Genomic DNA, 20091 nt, shown 5'->3' on the forward strand with positions numbered 1-20091 from the left:
GTCCTCCCTGCTCGGCACCTGCCTGTAGCCTGCAGCAGTGCGGTGGGGGGGTGGGGGGGGGGGTTTTAAAGGAAGAGAGCAGCACTGTGACCCTGAACGAAACCCAGCCGCTGGGCGTATCACTCAGTGCACTGACACTTAAGGTTAAACAGTTTAAGGGAAACAACACCCCCCCCCCCCCTCCCCATCCCAGTCCCAGGCCCCGTCCCCAACGCAATGAGAACGGTTGTCTGTACCGCTAACATGCCGTAGCTAATGTCACAGCAAAGACAACCCCCCCACTCCCATCACAGCCCAAACGCCGCCAGTCACCGGAATTTCAATTCATTACACCCCCCCCCCCTCCCAATGGCGCTTTAAAGCACACACTCAGGCCCTGTCTCCAGTATACAGCACATCACACAGCATCAGGGTGGGGAGGGCAGGAGAAACCCATTTCAGAGTGGGGGGGCGGGGGGGGGTTAACAGACACAGGGTTATTATTGTGACGGGTGCAAGGAGGGGGGCGCGTTAGACGAGGGTAACAGAATATCCGAGACAGCCCCCCCTCTGTGAAGATGTCCTGAATGTGTCAGCGTGCGGGGGACAGCGAGGCCTGGCGGGCGGGGGGTCAGCGGGTTTCCGTCTCCACGGCGGGGCGGCGTCACGGCAACGGAGCGGCGTCACGGCAACGGAGCGAAGACGCGGCCGGCCCGAGAGCGGTTAGGAAACGGCGGCCGTCCTTTTCCCGCACATCACAACTCCCCGCCGAGTTCGGGGTGCGAGGGGGGGAACGGGGGGGGGGCTCGACCGCACCCCCTGAACTGCGCCGCCCGTCACCCGTTACCGTGACGAACGACAGCCCGCTACCAACAGCTCCGCGGGCTACATGTGCAGAAATTAAAACATCCCAATTCAGATCGACTAATCTCCACAAAAGCCATTAATATAACATCAACGCTATTTAAAAAGTACAATAAATCAGCCGCGTTAAAAACGATAAGCCGTCCCCCGCTCTGAACCCACGTAATTTTTTTAATTTCATTCGAGTCATGGCTGGCAGTCACACAGTGTTATTTTTAAAAGGGTCGATGGGAGATGCAAATATTTTTAAGCAGTAATGTTTGTCAGACTGTAGCCGGGGCCCGTCTCGTGTGTGTTCTGCCGGCGCGGCGTGCGCTTCTGTAAAATGTGCAGATAACAGCCTCCAAACAGCCTCCGAAATGTGTCTGACTCTACAGAAGTGCAGAGTAAGCTGCTTGTTTGCAATGAATTTTAAATGGGCCCGCACAAGCTGGGTGCTCCGATGCACAGGCGCGCACACACACACACACTCTCACGTACACTTACACACACACACACAGACACTCTCTCACGCACACTTTTACACACACACACACACACACATACACTCTCTCACGCACGCTTACACACACACACACACACACACACACACACACACATACACACACTCTCACGCACACTTACACACACACACACACACACACACACACAGACACTCTCTCACGCACGCATACACACACACACACACACACACACATACACACACTCTCACGCACACTTACACACACACACACACACAGACACTCTCTCACGCACACTTACACACACACACACAACACAGACACTCTCACGCACACTTACACACACACACACACACACACACACAGACACTCTCTCACGCACACTTACACACACACACACACACACACAGACACTCTCACGCACACTTACACACACACACACAAACACACACAGACACTCTCTCACACACACACACACACACACACACGCACGCATAAATACACACATTCACGTGCATATATGCACACAACACACGCCCGCACACAGAGGCAGGCAAGCAAACACATACACCACAAATACCCTCAACAGAGCTCACTGAAAAGCTAATAATGCGCAGTATTATGAAGATGGTGATAATGAGGACAACGATAATGATAACGCTGATTATTATAATTACCATCAAAACATTTCACAATTTTCAGCCTTTGAATAACTGAGTCGACAACAATGCACATTATGAATTTTATTACAGTCGTGGTTTAAAGCATTGTGAGACACACAATACCAGAGGGGGAAAAAATGCATAATTTCTGTTGAAACGACAGGGATTTTGAGAGAGAGAGGCAGGTAATCTTGGAAAACAAAGGAAGCGCAGACAGCAGGAAAGGATGGAGAGAGTCAGAAATGGAAGTGTTATTTAAAGCGGCTTCTCCAGTCATTAGATAAAAAGTGTAATAAGAGAGGATCCGTCCCCAGTGGAGAGAACACAAACGGCACACGGGGTCAGTCCTCCACAGAAACGCACACAAACCATCCGTCGATGTGGTAAAGACGCTGGATGGCTTTATTTTAATGCGTGGCGTAAGCTTTTAAAGAAACGTTTTTGCGTGTGCCCGCGGAGAGATCGGAGCGCTCGACAATGGAAGAGAGGCGATGGAGAGGAATGTGAGGTTACATTCAGACTGCAGCTGTCGGGAGGACTTACTGTTTGCGTTTAATTTATCTGCAGAGCCTTTTTTTAAATGTTCAACGTGGGCAGAATGTGTTTGAGATTTTCCCGTAGATGTCCATACAACAGCAGAGTTCCTTCATTCGGTGAGATTTTACCATAGAGGTCCATACAGATTTAATTCATTCTTCGCCACATCACCAGGCAATTAACCCTTTAAGGTGTGAGATCACAATTACACGACTACAATGTCCTGAACTGAATATTATAATGCTGATGTACCGATCACTCCTGATAATTGAAAGCAATGGAGTTCTGGAACACTGACTTTAAAAAATAACACATTCCAAAAAGCCTACTCGTAAAAGGGTTAATGGTCCAAATCACTACCCATGGGGCTTTGCTGGCGTCACTGAAGCAGATGACAGGATTTGTGGGATACAGCTGTAAGTGGCCTGTGATGTAATGGCAGTTGAAGTCGAGGGCGTTGTTGGAGACGCGAGGTTTTGGATGAGGAGGAGGCATTTACATCGCTGAGAGAACAGGAGCCGATAAACGCTGACTGTACCTCACCCCTTTCCCCATCTGTACATCTCCTCAGCTTCCTAGCCTGTGGGACCACACCACTGCTGTTCGTATGGTTCACACACACACACACACACACACACACGTGCACACACACACACACACACGTACGTGCACACACACACACATGCATGCATGTGCACACACACACACACATATGTAGGTGCAAAGACAAGACACCCCCCCCAGAAAACCACACACACCCACAAGCAACTAGCATTTCTGCAATCAGCTTGCCTTCATAATAGGCCTCATAACAGTAGGTATAGTTCAGTAACAATATTCCTACAGTCAGGGTGTTATAATACTAGTATAATGTGGACTTGTTCTCCTGTCTGTTGCAGTGATGGCTTATCATATTGTTGAAGGGTTATTTATTCCACTGCTTGCTTTTAGTTACTGGCTATGCGTTGTTTTGCAGGACGTTTATTACATAGATGTTTATTGCTGGCTGCTTACTGAATTACCATCTGACTGCAGATTGACTGGCTGCTTATTTCATTTCTGGCTTGTTATTATTGCGCCGTCTGTTTATCATCTTTTTTTTGTCAGCTAGCAGTTTGTTTTTTTATTGCCAGCTGACATTGCAATTACTAAACAGTGATGACATTAATGCAACAGTACAGCAATAGGAAGGGATTATGCACGTACAGTACATCCAAACAGGTGTTGGGTAAATGAAAAAAATGCAGTTAAGGATGTAAAGTAATATTACATTCATGTAATAAGTGTTTTTTGCTGATAACTGCTTGACTGGGCAATTGTGTCGCTCTGTAGTATTTAGTATGCCCATAGGCATCTAAAGCCCTGCTGGTCGGTTACCCTGCTTACAGGGGCATTAATGAGCATCTAAAGCCCTGCTGGTCTGTTACCCTGCTTACAGGGGCATTAATGAGCATCTATAGCCCCGCTGGTCTGTTACCCTGCTTACAGGGGCATTAATGAGCATCTATAGCCCCGCTGGTCTGTTACCCTGCTTACAGGGGCATTAATGAGCATCTACAGCCCCAGCGTTCTGTTACCCTGCTTACAGGGGCATTAATGAGCATCTAAAGCCCCGCTGGTCTGTTACCCTGCTTACAGGGGCATTAATGAGCATCTACAGCCCCAGCGTTCTGTTACCCTGCTTACAGGGGCATTAATGAGCATCTAAAGCCCCGCTGCTCTGTTACCCTGCTTACCGGGGCATTGACAAGGACCGCCCCCCTCTGACGGACACTTTATCACGCGTCAATTAGACAAGGACTCCGATCCCCGATCGATACGAGCAAGGACCCTGATTGCCGGTCGATGTGCGAACGATCGGCGGTCCTTATCTTGTTGCCCTGGCTCTCCCGGTATCGGGCTCTTTGCGGAGCGGCCTGGCGGGATTGTCAGAGCGAGCGATGAGCGTTTGAGATAACACCGACGCGAAGGCGGGGAGGGTCAGAGCAGGCATTTTCCTGTCAGACAGATGGTTCTCGCTTAAGGCACCAGGATCTGTGGGAGCCCTCGCTCTCTCTCTCTCTCTCTCTCTTAATTTCGCACAGATGCTCTCTCTCTCTCTCTAAAGTGTGTGTGATGAGGTTGAAGTTGCGGAGGAAAGTTATTTGAGCGAATGTGGGAAAACACGGGGCGGCAGGGCTTTGGGTTACGGCCGGGTTGGTTTTAGAGGAACACTTGGGTGAATCTTAAAGAAACGCAAACGAGTGTCTTGGTTTTTTTTTAACAAATGTAGAGTGCGCAGGCCTTGTGTGTGCGAGTAGCTTAGCTTTCTGTGTTTGAGATTATCGTGTTAATTAGATGTGTATCTAATTCACCCAAAGATTAGATGAAACCCAGCTCAGACATGTTAAATCAGTCGCGGATGTTGAGTGCACAGCAGCAGCACACAGCCCCTGCAATCAGGCTGAAGTCGCACAAGATGTGTTCCCTGGGTTTCTGCTCAGCCGAGAGCGCTCCGCTCAGTCACTAAAGCTCTCTCTCTCTCTCTCTCTCTCTCGTGTGTGTGTGTGTGTGTGTGTGTGTGTGCGCGTTTCCCTCCGCAGTTTAACTTCGTGGGGCGGATCCTGGGACCGCGGGGCCTGACGGCGAAGCAGCTGGAGGCGGAGACGGGCTGTAAGATCATGGTGCGAGGGAAGGGCTCCATGAGGGACAAGAAGAAGGTACGCTAACGCAGCACTGCACGCTGCGTACACACACACCACCACACACACGCTCTGTTCACACACACACACACACACCACCACACACACGCTCTGTTCACACAAACACACACACACACCACCACACACACACACACACACACACACACACACACACACACACACCACCACACACACGCTCTGTTCACACACACACACACACACACACACACATTCCGTTCACACACACACACACACACACATTCCGTTCACACACACACACACACATACACACACGCTCTGTTCACACACACACACACATACACACACACACACACACACACCACCACACACACACACACACATGCTCTGTTCACACACACACACACACACACACATATACACACACACACACACGCTCTGTTCACACACACACACACATACACACACACCACCACCACACACACTCCGTTCACACACACACACACACACACGCTCCATTCACACACACACACACACACACGCTCCATTCACACACACACACACACACACACACACATTCCGTTCACACACACACACTCCGTTCACACACACACACACACACACACTCTGTTCACACACACACACACACACACACACACACACACACACACACACACACACACACACACACACACACCACCATCACATGATACGGTAAACAAGATATTATTAAATATAGTGAACAAGAGACATAAAAATGATATTGTGTGGATCCCCTGAAAAACAGCACAGAAGAGATCAGGTAATACTGTGGTGCGAGGAGTGGCCCCATTATTTAGGCAAATTAAAACCTGTAACAATTTTGATTGCGCGGTAATTTATTCCTGCCATCCCTATTATTTAAGTCATAATTAATATGGAAAATAAGAGATGGCAGTTAATATTATAAGATTATAATATTGTCATAATACTATATAATCAGTTCAGCTCAGGGAAAATGTTTTGGGAAAACATTTGCAAGAGAATTTGTCTCTGGTTTACAATTGCACAAAAAGAAACAAAGCAACACACAAACCCAAAAAGGTTTTCTATGATACCTTTAGCCTTTGGTTGATGGAAACTTTTTCAGCCAGATGGGGTCATGCTGGTTTGCCTGAGGAAGACCCATCTGGTCAAGAGAACAGGTAGCAATCGAGAGGGAAAGTGACTGTAAAACATGGTTTATATCCGCTTGTAAACACAGAAAAAAAAAAACTGCACTAGATCGATACTGACGGAGTGATTCGCTAATTGATTGACAAGGAAACTGGTTGTGGTCACCGGTTTATAAAACTTGTGTGGAAAAAGAAAAATTAATTCACAAACTTGAATTCCCTGACAACAAAACAACAAAAACATGAGTGCAAATGTGGGCAAATGTGTCTTCTTAATTGTGTTAAGGCATTATGAGGCTGTCTGGAACATTAACGGGCAGACAGTGGTCAGGCAGACAGAGCGGGGGACTCCGCTGTCTGTTCAACGCAGAGCTTCACTTTGAAGAGGCGGCGAGCCCGAAAGTGTGGCGGTCACGCGAGGCCGTCGCGGCGCCACGACAAACGTCCGTGTCGGTTTGACGTGCTAGCGCAGCGCTAATGACCGCTCCATATGACCGCTCCGTATGACCGTTCCGTACGACCGTTCCGTACGACCGTTCCGTACGACCGTTCCGTATGACCGTTCCATATGACCGCCGACATCCGCAGTGAGCCGGACTCCGGACAGGGTGGAACATGACCTTGCGTTGGTGTAAGAGGTTCTCTCTGAGCACTAACAGCGCATTGCCGCCAGGAGCTTACAGGCTTACGTTTACTTGCCACAGTCATTGTTTTAAATACAAAATGCTATACATCGGTGAAGCAACAACGGGGCCGTCTCCTTAGGTCCCAGAATTCTTTGCTCCAGCTAGACGCCCGGACCAGTTACTGGAATAATAACCAGGTGGTTGCCAGTTCGAAGCCCCAGAGCAGGGCACAGCGTCGTACCCTCGAGCGCAGGACCTCACCGCGTCCGCTCAGTGAACAGCCAGCTGTACAAACGGCTAATTCGTGTAGCGTAACTTATATAAGTCGCTCAAAGGGAGTCTGCTATGAAAATAAATAAGATGAAGTGAAGGAGCTTTCGTTCAAACAGCATGGTGGCACAATCACCTCCTCACAGTGAGAGATTACACTGAGCCCCATCAGATGGTGCATCTGTTCAACAAGTGGATCAGAACCATTTTCAGCTACTTCTGACAGACATACGGCTTCAGGTGAAATGTCTTTTTATTTCATCAGAAAATAAGGAAAATGCAGTTGGTACGTTTGCTGTGGATCGATTTGTGTCTTTCTATCAGATATTTTAATCATGGGTGGTGTGCAGAGGAGTTTGTGAAACATCAGGAACGGATCTCCCTGCAGCACGGCGATAGCTCCATATTCCTCTATGAGAAATGACTGGACTTTGATGGATTGATATTATCTGTTAAGTATCTGTTGTGCATTATGTATAAAAGTGTAGGATGCAGCTGATGCAGTGCCACACACACACACACACACACACACACACTCACACTCACACACACAGTACGTTGATGATAAGAGTATGATACGCAGGTTGTAGAGAGAATATCAGGAGACAATCACAGAAACCTAACAGCAACCGGGCTCACAAAACTGGGCTCGGGAGACGGGATGTTTTTGGGCCGAGGGGCCGGCGTTCCTGTCCCGGGGGCCCGCGTATCCCTCCGACAGGGGCCCGCGCGAAGGGAGGGGCGCCCCGTTATCTGGGAAATGTGGAGAACGCGGGGGAAAACACTTGGGAAAATAAATGACAGGTGTCCAAACATTGTCTTTGGCCGTGGGCGCGGCGGGGTATCGGACCCCGCTCACACCCACCACTCGGCATGCTGGGTCTCCGCTCGCACACCCCGTCAGCGGGCGGAGAGGGGGGTCAGCAGGGGCCCCTGGGTCACTGGAGGGGGGGTGGCAGGGCGCAGGGCTGCCCCTCTCTGCACCAGACCTACAGAGTTAACGGCCACGTTCGTATGAAGCCGCGTTGCGGAGGCCGTCGCCGGGGGGGCCTTTCACAGGTGTCGCCATGGGAGCGATGTTTCTGATAACGTCGGCTGCGGTCGCCTTTGACTTTTTCGTGTTTTCGCTTACACATCTGTTTTAACTCTGGGCTCGAAACGGGGCGTGCGCTGCAAAAGGTCCGCTGTTCATTCAACTCTCGCAGATAGAGGTCATATAAGGACCGTACTCCGTAAAACCTGATTTAACACCAAACGCTTTACTGTGTGTCCTGCCACACAGGCTCTGCGCCTAAGCCTTCTAAGCCTAAACAGTGCTGATGAGGACATCTTTCATTTCTGACTCACTCCCGTCTTACGAGCGAAAAAGGGTACACTGACTGATGGTCTTCAGGTCTTCTGGGCCGAGAAATTTTAACAGGAGACACAGGTGGGAACAGGCAATGACACACTTTTTCTCTCTCTCACACACACGCACGCACATACACACGCACACACACACACAGAAGGGCATGGTTACAGGCCTCTATTAGATTATTCCATGGTGGGTTTGTGTCCTTGCCCTCTGTAGTGTTCTAGAGAATGGTTCCCAGACTGGGCCCTGGGGAACCCCGGTTTAAGCTGATTTTTGTTACAGCCAATCTCTTGCTTAATTGAGGTTGTTGAACACGTGCATCTAAATTCCTTCATAATTTTTTACTTAATCGTATCACCAGAGTGTGTGTTTGGGTCATTATTTATGCTTTGTCCGAGTTCTCGAGTTCCCCAACGGTTGTTCACATGGCCATATGTCCACAATTTTACCAATTAGGAGCCCATTGATTAGCTTCAGTCTTTAATTTAATCAGTTCGCAATATGGCACGATAACACAACGTGAACGAGACGTTTATTCTTCAAGGTGTGCACAGCTATTTGACAAAATGCAGTTTACGAGGGTAAATAATCCTAAAAAGTATAATTAATACAAATTAACAGCTTGTTAATTTAAATTGTGGGTTGGAACAAAAGCAGCCATACATGGGGGTCCTTCAGGATTTAGTTTGAGAACCACCGATTTAGGGCATACACAGAAACACAAGTACCACAATGACCGGCGGATGCAGTTAAAGTTTACTGAAATAGATTTGCCCTCACAGCAAGGTAACAACAGAACAATGATGTCCTCCTTTCACTAGCTTCTATATAGACACACAACGACGGTGATTAAAACCGTGTCTGACAGCGATAGAAAGTAGTAGTGGTTTTTTTGCAGCTTGTAACATCATGTTTTAAAGGCAGGCGAAACTACATTTTTACTGTTGCGGTTTGGTGGAGCACAATGCTGCAAAAGTGTGTTGGGGGAAATCATCTGTTTGTTTGGAAAAGGAGTCATGTTGCATTTTTGGAATGGGTACAGCCAAAATATGAGGTTGCATCTGGAATCGCACGTTGGGAGAGCAGTTCATTTTCACAGTTGGGTTCCTAGCTTGCAGAGATTCTCGAGTGAACCAGTTGGTCTAGCCAGGCTTGGATATGGAAGGACAAAATGCCCCTAGGCTAGGCTAAAGTAGCACAATGGCTACGTCTTAGATTGATTATATCCCAGTGGGCCAGACTAGAGTAATAGAGTGACTATGTCCCCGTGAGCCAGACGAGAGTAATAGAGTGACTATGTCCCTCTGAGCTAGACTTGAGTAGCAGAGTGAATATGTCTCTCTGAACCAGGCGAGAATAGCAGTTGGGCTCAGTCACTCCATTACTCTAGTCTGGCTGACGGGGACAATGCACCCCGTGAGTTAGAGTAGAATAGCTGAGTGAATACATCTCTGAACTGGCCAGAATGGCAGTGGGACACAGGAGCATCTCCCTGTGAGCCAGGCTAGAGTAGGAGTGACTACCTCCATGTGGAGCCAGGCTAAAGTGGTGGAGGGACTATCTCCCTGTGAGCCAGGCTAGAATAGTGGAGTGACCATCTACCTGTGAGCCAGGCTAGAGTAGTGGAGTGACCATCAATCCTGTGGGCCAGGCTAGAGTAGTGGAGTGACCATCTCCCTGTGAGCCAGGCTAGAGTAGTGGAGTGACCATCAATCCTGTGAGCCAGGCTAGAGTAGTGGAGTGACCATCAATCCTGTGAGCCAGGCTAGAGTAGTGGAGTGACCATCTCCCTGTGAGCCAGGCTAGAGTAGTGGAGTGACCATCTCCCTGTGAGCCAGGCTAGAGTAGTGGTGTGACCATCTCCCTGTGAGCCGGGCTAGAGTAGTGGAGTGACCATCAATCCTGTGAGCCAGGCTAGAGTAGTGGAGTGACCATCTACCTGTGAGCCAGGCTAGAATAGAAAAGAGGCCCTCTCCCTATGCGCCAGGCTAGAGTAGAGGAGCGACTATCTCCAGTGACCCGGGGTCAGAGCCCCAGGCAGCATTGCAGCTGCAAAGCCCCGTATCGCTGAGTGAAGCCTGGCTCAGCGTTCCAGCATCCGCTTCCCACTCACCGCAGCCTGGCGGCGGCCCGCATTGTGGAGAGATGTTATGAAAAGCAACTTTGCCCAGTTATCTTAATTAATTCTGCATCCGTGAGCGCTATTAATAAAGGCGGCCAGCTGGGCCGGGTGCCAGGTGGGGGCTGTGTCATCGTCGCGCCAGTGTGGCTGTCTCCACCAGCTCCCTCTGACTCTGCACTTCCCAAACCCCCCCGCTGCACTTCCCAAACCAGCCCCAAACCTACACTACACCCCTCCCAAACCAGCCCCAAACCTACACTACACCCCTCCCAAACCAGCCCCATACCTACACTACACCCCTCCCAAACCAGCCCCAAACCTACACTACACCCCTCCCAAACCAGCCCCATACCTACACTACACCCCTCCCAAACCAGCCCCATACCTACCCTACACCCCTCCCAAACCAGCCCCATACCTACCCTACACCCCTCCCAAACCAGCCCCATACCTACACTACACCCCTCCCAAACCAGCCCCATACCTACCCTACACCCCTCCCAAACCAGCCCCATACCTACACTACACCCCTCCCAAACCAGCCCCATACCTACCCTACACCCCTCCCAAACCAGCCCCATACCTACACTACACCCCTCCCAAACCAGCCCCATACCTACACTACACCCCTCCCAAACCAGCCCCAAACCTACACTACACCCCTCCCAAACCAGCCCCATACCTACACTACACCCCTCCCAAACCAGGCCCAAACCTACACTACACCCCTCCCAAACCAGGCCCATACCTACACTACACCCCTCCCAAACCAGCCCCAAACCTACACTACACCCCTCCCAAACCAGCCCCATACCTACACTACACCCCGCATGCACACACAGACACAGACACAGACACAGACACAGACACAGACACAGACACAGACACAGACACAGACACAGACACAGACACAGACACAGACACAGACACACACACACACGCAGGTGAAGTGGATGCGTGCTGATGGCTGGGGTAGGTTAGACCGGGTCTGGGTGAACTGATCCTGACAGCCGTAATAACAGCGCAGGCCTGCCAGGCCCAGTGAGGAGGCCGGTCCTGACAGCTATGACCACAGAACCGTGATGTCAGCAGCAGCGAGGCAGAGGATGTCTGCTCCCCCCGCGTCACGCGGCCCTGTCCCCCCCTCCGCCTCTAGCCTTCAGCATGGCCCGTAACGCTCAGCCCCGTGTTTAAACGGCAGGCTTTGTTTGCAGTTTCAGTTCGTACTCCTCAACTGCAGCAGTCTTTCCCTATCGATTACAGCTCCATTAAGCGCATGTGCTGGAATCCCCAGCACAAAGTCTGTGTGTGAGAGCGAGAGCGAGACAGTGTGTGTGTGTGTGTGAGACCGCGTGTGCGCGCGCATGAGAGAGAGACAGTGTGTGTGTGTGTGTGTGTAGGCCACGCACACGTATCTACCATCTATGATACCATGCTTATTTGACATGGGTCTGTGAGTTAACTGCTGAATGAAGGTGGCATGAAGGTAGCTCCTGGCTCAGCTCTCCACTACAGCGGAGTACATTTTTTTAATGCTGCATCTTCAACACGCTTTCATTGCAGCTGACTCACAGAGCGGGGAAGATGTACCGTTCTGAGCAAGGACACTCTGGGTATAAATAATGCCGTCTGAACTCAATAAGAATGAGAAGCCAATAGACATAATAATAAATATAAATACATCATTCATTAGCTTGTCTGCGTTATCATTTATTAATGTAAGGAGAATGTGACACTCTGAGAAGGTGAGCACGCATCTGTGAGTGTAGGTAAATCATCCACTCTAGAAACCCCCCTCCCACAGCATTTCCAAAACTAATGAACTTTGCAGGTTTAATTTATTTAAACCACATAAAGCAGCACGCGGAAAACTATTAAATCCGTCCTTCCAGTGGTAGAATAAGAATCTCACTCAAAGCAGGTCATTTTTCATAGTCTCTCCACAAAAGCCGCTGCGTTAATGCTCCCGTTTCAGTGACTAACGGTACGGGACACCGTCAGCTGATGCATGGTCTCCATGCTGCTGCACGGCCCAGTGTTGGCTAATTTTGAAGTTGTGTTGAGTGGCATGCAGGGTGTGAAATTAAATGGTAAACGGACTGCATTTATGCAGCACTGTACCCAAAGCACTTTACAGTTGATGCCTGTCATTCACCCATTCACTCCCTGGTAAAATGCTAAAAATGGCTGATGGTGTTTAGAATCCACAAGTCTGGGTGGAAGAGTTTTTATTTCCTGACCTGGTGGTATGGCACGTTCTCATCGGGTTAGCTTGTTGTACACGGACGTGATCTACATGCAGTGCAGCATTTTGCAGTTAAGATTAGTACTGGATGTATTAGTAGGGTAGCACTGTATGCATTAATCTACATCAGAGCTTTAATACAATATGATTCTAATCACCATCTGAAGCCAATTACCCTATTTCTGACACGTCTGTAGATTTCATTGACGCATTTGGAATATGCCATGATGATAAAGGCATTTAAGAGTGCCCTGCAGTGCCTTTTTCCCCCTCATTTAATTCGCATTTTTAAACAGCCCAGTCTTAGGTTTTCCCAATAGGTCTTTATTTCTTATTTACCTTTTGTCTGACCGGGCGAATCCAATTGAGACAAAAATCTTTTCCAAGGCATCCTGGCAAGGAGGTTGCGGTGCACAGCATAAAGTACGACAGAGTCCGGTACGGAACGGCAAGCGTGAAAACGACAGCGTCTCCGTGATTTATCAGGGCCCAGCGCCTCGTCTGCCGGAGCAGCAACACGTCAGACAGACACGGGCAGAACGGTACCGGTGATTCACGCACGGATTCAACTCAAAACCGCCGAGCTGTCTTAAAGGGCCGGGACGCTCATTTCCAACGCAAATCATCGCCCCCCCACGTTAAAGGGACGTTATTTCAGTTTTAATGTACGCTTAAGACTGGCCCCATCGGCCTTTGGGCACGATGAAGGACGTCTCAGGAACACTTGCCTGTGATGACCTGGCAGCTTTAAAATGGCCGACATGAGGACCCTTAACGAGTCTGTGGTTTAAAGCAAGAAAATTTACTTCCAGCAACTTCAAAGTAGCATGCACAGAAAGGTTATGTCCAGAAGCTGTACATATGAGCATGATTTTATGGTGTTTATTTACAATCATGAACATAAATTTAAACAAATTGTATCGTGCTGGTGCTTCTTTCCTGTAGTGGTCTCAGGTTGCATGTGCCAGAAGAAATAGTTCCAACAAAATGGTTCCACAAAGTTATATAAAAATATATAAATATATATATATATATAAACATTTATAGCCTGGACAATGGGACACTTCGTTCAAAAAAATATGACTGGACATTTGAAAGGAGTGTAAAAATAGTACTACATGTACAGGTTTGTGCTGCCTGGTACGGTAGTGTGATTTAATGGCAGAAAATGTGTATGGAAATGTACAGCACAAGAAAGGGTGTGCGTTTACTATGCTGCTTGGTTTAATAATTCCCTTGAATGCCTACTGTTTTGCCATTTATCACAAATTGTACCAATCATACCTCTGAGATCGTAAGAGGACTGGGGACTGATCTTAAATATTAAACAGAATCAGGATGAATCAAGCATGGATTGTAGCAAAAATGCCGTTCTGTGCGTTTGTGTCGGTGTGAAAACTATGACATTCCTGCACATTGACATCGAGTAGCATCAAGGTGAAAGGCATCCCTGTCAATTAAAAACATCGAGACCCGTTATTGCAAGTTCATCCGCAGCCTCAAAAATCAAGACTTGGAATGTGCGTGCAGGAGTGTCAACATCAATCTGAGAGAATCCGGGCGAGGGCGCTCCAGCCGAAATCCCATTGGCTGAGAGAACGCTGAGCCAAGACAGGTCTCGGACACGAGTTCTATAAGAAATGTCCGCTTGTTTCTTTTCCCCCTAAATCCTTTAACCACAAGCTTTGATGTGGAGGAGATGTTCCGCGATGGAGAAGTGGTCAGGATCCAGGGAAGAATAGAATAGCCCCCTCTTTCTGCACACAAAGCCCTGAAAGCGGAGACGCTGAACAGCCCGGGGTGGTGGGGGGAGCCAGGTGGTCTGAGCGCAGCGGTGCACCATTGTTGTGGTCTAATGCCGGCAGGTTACAGGTCCAGGTTTGAAGGGGCGCACTGCTGCTGCGCTACTGAGAACAGTGCTGCTGCAGAATTTCTTCCTTTTCCTTGGTTTCTAGAACCTTCCTTCAGGGTAAACGTTCCCCACGCATTTAGTTCTCTCCATGTTCCTAATTTCATCATCTTCCTGGTTCTCCCTTAAATTGTAAATTTTCAGGAAAAAAGGAACATTGCAGGAAAAGTTTTCCCCCTCTCCCACATTTTCCTTGTTCCCGCCAATTACAAATGACAAATTTAAGGTTCAGGAAAATCTCACTTTTCAAGAATTTAATCGTTATTGACGTGTATCCTCCTTGATGCCTTTCCTTGACTAATTCATAACCACAAGCGGATGTTACCAATACATCTGTATGCAGTGTGCCCGGAACATCTCTTCTGTGACTTCGACGGAAATCGCCGGAAAAATATCGGATTTGGTCTGTTTATGTAACCGTATATGGAATGTAAACTGAATGTTTCCCAATGTTTTCTGCGGAAACTACGGGCCGTGTGAATCACCCTAGATGAGAGCATCTGTTAAGCAGATAAATAATAATGATTTAAAAACACTTTCTCTCCTGGCATCGGTTTCTTGCTTAAGAGAACGCTGAGCCAAGGCTACTGTTTTTTTCGCAGAAAGACTTTACTTTTTTTTATTTTTTCCACTTAAACAAATTTGTCACACTTTGCCTGGTTCCACGGTCACTGCTCTTTTAGCTTGCGCTGGAGTGTTGCGTTGCTCTTCTGCGAGCCGGTGAGAATGTCAGTTTCTAACATTAGAATTTAAGTTTGGCTTCCAGGAGCTTCAAAGCAAGCTTTTTCGCTGTTGTTACGTCCACCAGGGACACAATCGCTCTACGCTTCCAGACCCACACCTGACCACTTCTGGCCCAGGGCGATACAGAAGCAGTGATTAAGATACCGTGCTACTGCCTGATGCCTCAGAAATCTGCTGCTACTTCCCTACCACTGGATCTCGGTTGTCCTGGTTACAGAACCAAAGGCACTTAAAATGGTAAATGGTAAATGGTTGGCATTTATATAGTGCAATTATCCAAAACGCTGTACAGTTGATCTTCTCATTCACACATTTAGACACACACCAACGGCGAATGGCTGCCATGCAAGGCACCGACCAGCTCGTCAGGAGCATTTGGGGGTTAGGCGTCTTGCTCAGGGACACTTCGACACACCCAGAGCGGGATCGAACTGACAACCCACCGACTACCAGACCACTGCTCTTACCACCTGAGCCAATGTCACTTTAAACACTGCCGTTCTGACAGCTAGCGAATGAGCCAACACAAGCAACAGGTTAAATTAGTGTAGTTATGATTACTCCATCTGAGAGGTTACCATAACTTTGAACTACTTGACCAATCAGAAATTAAGTCATGATGTCATCTTTAAAAAGGTATCCTAATCATAGTTATCTTCTTTATTCATTTATTGTTTATTTTATATAAATCATGAGCAAAGCTATACAGAGATTCAGTAGCGCTCATATTCTGCTTAATAATAAAGCAAAATATTTTCTTATATGTAAATTTGTTGCATTTACACACTTTTTTAAAGAGCAGCTGTGAAATTATCATTTCTGGTGAATTCTAAAGGGAAAATACTTCAGACTACTGATAAGTATAGTCCAATCACAACATGAAAACTCATCTTTATTGTATGAAATTATGGTCACAGAATGAGCACATTGTGAAACTGTAGACTTCCATCTTGTGCTGTCCTCCAATCTCTCACCGTTTGGAGGAAAGGTGCAGCTCACTGATTGGAGGAGAAGTGCATCTCTCATGGAGAAGTGCCTGGCAAATCAGTGGGAGTCAACGGTCCAACTTGCAAATATATATACGGTCCTATGGGTCCAGGCCTGCGGTCAGAGTGAGAGCCTGTACCAAATGAGCCAGTCCAAGGGTTTATAAACACAGAGACATTAAGTCCTACTTCAGCCGCTGAGTCTAAATAGCCCCCTGCTCTGCACATGCAAAATCCTACTCCCTGCAAATAGCTCCTTCCCTATCTGCCTGCTGACCGACACACAGTCACCATTCTACTTGGCTGGTCCTCTAACGCACACCGTTCCCCCCGGACCGCCAGAGAAAGAGGCCTTAATATCCCCCGCCCATGGTTTTAAAACCAGCCGAATTAAAATAAAAGCAAATACCTAGGAGACCGTCCATTTGTAGCCGGCGCTACAGAAACACAGACAATTTGTTTTCATCACCTACCTGCAGTCGCTGCATGGTGATGATTCACTCTGGATGAAAATAGGTTAGCCGCAGACTGAGAACGGCGCTGTAAACGAACGTGATTTTAAGAGAGATTTTTTTTATTCTATTTAATGTATTCAGAGTACCTCAGTGCTTTCACTATCCCTCAGGATACCTTCCCCCTAATGAGAGAGGCGTGTGTGCACCCTACTTCTGAAGTTAGCGCAAGGTGTTATTTAGCGAAGGCGAAAAATAGGCCAGATTGAAGAAGAAAATAAATAAATAAAAGTAAATAGCTATGTAGCTGACTTAGAGGCTAACGTACTCTCAAACCGTGTGCGTGCGTTTGTTCCCATCTACTTTGCTTCTTCACGGTCATCCCACTTTCATAAACTGCTCTTCTTCTTCAAAAGGACTTTCATTAGCTCGGCTTGGATTACAAAAGCAGCAGGAGCGGGATTTACGGGAGTCGATTATCCGCCGGTGCCGATTGGGTGGGGGTGTTGCGAGGGGCGGGGCCGGCGGTAAATTTGGTTCGCGCTTAAAATGCCCGATGGTTCCCTTCCGCGGGAGCGTCACCTAGGCAACCCGGCCTGTCACTTCCTGTCAGGGGGTCGTTCGCGGGCGGGAGACGGAGCGACGGCTACCTGGTCTCTGAGGTGACGGTTGTCATGGCGACGGCTCCCCGGTCGGACCCGTTTGACCTGAGGGGGTGTAGCTGACGGCGGGCAGGTGGATAAATGGCTGGGCACTAGGTACTGAAGAGAGGGTGAAGTTAAAGGTACAATAAGTAAGATTTTTGTGGTAAAACATTGTTACAAGACAATGTACATTGTAAATCCCTTCCTATTATTGAAAAAGCCTCACTGACATGTTGACTCACCCTCTGCCTGTGTTTATAGAGCCTAAATTCTGGTTTCAAAATATACTGTTGATGGCCGACACTGTATAGCTGTACAATAATACAAGCTCATTGGTTGAAAATTGGTTCTAATTGTCACAGCCAATGGCTTTTCAACGACAGCACGTTTACAGAGGGGGGGGAGGGATAAACGGTGTTGTGGTTTGAAGGTGTTTGTTGCTGCTATTCCTCTCTTGACCGTTAGAAGTCCGAAAATTATCTATTGTAGCTTTAAATAGGGCAAGAGAGAATTTTCACTAAAACGGTATCCTATCATGCCATAATATACCTGTGTGTGCAGTGTGTGTGTGTGCATGTGTGTGTCAGCACGTGTGTGTGTGCGAGCGCATGTGTGTAGTCTTGTGCGTGCGCATGCATTCTTGTGTGTGCCTGTGTTTTTACATCTGCAGTGATATGTTGACATTGGCACTGGTTGAAGAGCCCATCCCAACCCCAGCATGTGGTAGGCTATAGAGGAAGAACATACAGAGCCCTGTGTTGTGACTTAGTTAAACTCCAAATACTTAAAATGTGTACATTCATACATGTGCGTACATTCACCTCAAAAACTAAAATGTGCTTTCACATTCAGGCACTGAACAGATGCTCTGGGACCAGATCCACTCATACAAGTGCAAACATAAGGGTTTAGACAACAAGTGGTGCCAACACCGTGTGTGTGTGTGTGTGTGTGTGTGTGTGTGTGTGTGTGAGTGTGTAAGTGTCTGTGCGTGTGGCTGCATGCATGCGTACGAGAGTGTGTGTGTGTGTCTATGTGTACGTGTGCCTGTGTGTATGGGTGAGTGGGTGTTAGCACTTAATTTAATGAAATGAAAGTGTACAGGAGGAAGTCAGACAAGGAAGCACAATTTTAATGATTTCATCTTTAATGTTGTCAATCAAGATGCCTTTGCATTAGAAAGCCCTGCGTGGCCTTGACAGCATAATAATGCATAATTATTGGGCTATAATACTTAATCTTTAAAGCCTATCAGTCCCACAGTAATAGAGCGCAATAATAAATTTAGCATTCAGGCTACGCGTTTGTTGTCATTTTTCATTCCTTTTATGCAATAGGCTCGGTGAAAGCAGTTTTCATTCTGACTCCGGTGCCGCAGTCAGGAATATCGGATGGATCACGAGAGCAATCCCTGTGCCAGGATTAACGCGTTAATCTGTTAAGGCCGAAACCTCGCACGCTAAAGGACCGGATCTTCTGGAGTATTGGGCTCCACGACGTTCCTGCGGAGAGTGCTGAGTTTACAGGAAGTGAACCCCTGGGGGTTTTCGGCAAGGCCGAATCCTCATCGACGCGGTCCAGGTTCGAACCGCGCGCACTATAGCGTCCGCAGAGGCTTGTCAAAAACAAATCTTTTTTTTATTATTTTCCTATTACCATTTATACGCACTAATCTCTTCCCTTCCCCCGGTGCATATCAGATGAATGTCGGGCGCTGACTGAACGCATTGTGTCTGAAGACTTATAAATAAGGCTTAGAAACGAGCATAAATAAGGTTTTGTTCGGCGTACGCTCGCGAGCGGGGCCACGTTAATGATATCATTACGGAGGGAAAATAAAATGGGAAGCATTTACATAGAAATAATACAGCGCCGGGTTATTATGTGGATCCAGTGGAGCAGGGTGGGGAATGGGACTGAGTATTGCTCAGTGCTGGGTGAGGTGTCATCAGCACCAAATTATTCCCATTAAACACCCCGCGTGTCTGCTCGGCTCACACAGACAAACAGCACGAACACACAAATAACGGCAGGAAGGTCTGAACAGCCCAACAGCAATCAATCCCCCCCCCCCCCCTCCACGGGGAACACCAGCAGAGGCATTTTGCATACATGATTGTTTTTTGATGAAATCTGGATTTCTAAGAAAAGTCTACACAGGCGTTTGTATCTGTAGCTTCAGGGACGGGTGCGTATGGAAGACTCCGTCTCTTCCGTTCAGACGCAGTCACCTGTGCGTATTAACAGCTGTCGTTAAGAAACGGCTCAATCCATCCACCTGCATGCGTTTTTCCAGGCGTTAATGATTCTGGAAAATCACAACTGTGAAGTGCTGTTTGACAATGAGAAAATTGGTGCTACAGTATATATTATAAAGACAAATTGATTGATTGACTGATTGATTGATTTAGGATGTGGTCAC

At 47.9% G+C, this 20091-nt stretch overlaps 1 protein-coding gene across 5 annotated transcripts in view; it reads left to right on the forward strand.

Moving 5' to 3' along the window:
* The window catches only part of LOC133118127 (KH domain-containing RNA-binding protein QKI), a 99047-nt gene that overhangs the window by 39061 nt on the left and 39895 nt on the right, over positions 1-20091 (forward strand). For all 5 annotated transcript variants that reach the window (XM_061227899.1, XM_061227897.1, XM_061227896.1 and 2 more), the window contains exon 3: positions 5086-5202. In XM_061227899.1, coding sequence (XP_061083883.1) covers positions 5086-5202 — 117 coding nt within the window. The remainder of the gene's footprint in view (positions 1-5085; positions 5203-20091) is intronic.

The sequence above is a fragment of the Conger conger genome, chromosome 18 (assembly GCF_963514075.1).
Source record: "Conger conger chromosome 18, fConCon1.1, whole genome shotgun sequence".
Taxonomy (NCBI): Eukaryota; Metazoa; Chordata; class Actinopteri; order Anguilliformes; family Congridae; genus Conger; species Conger conger.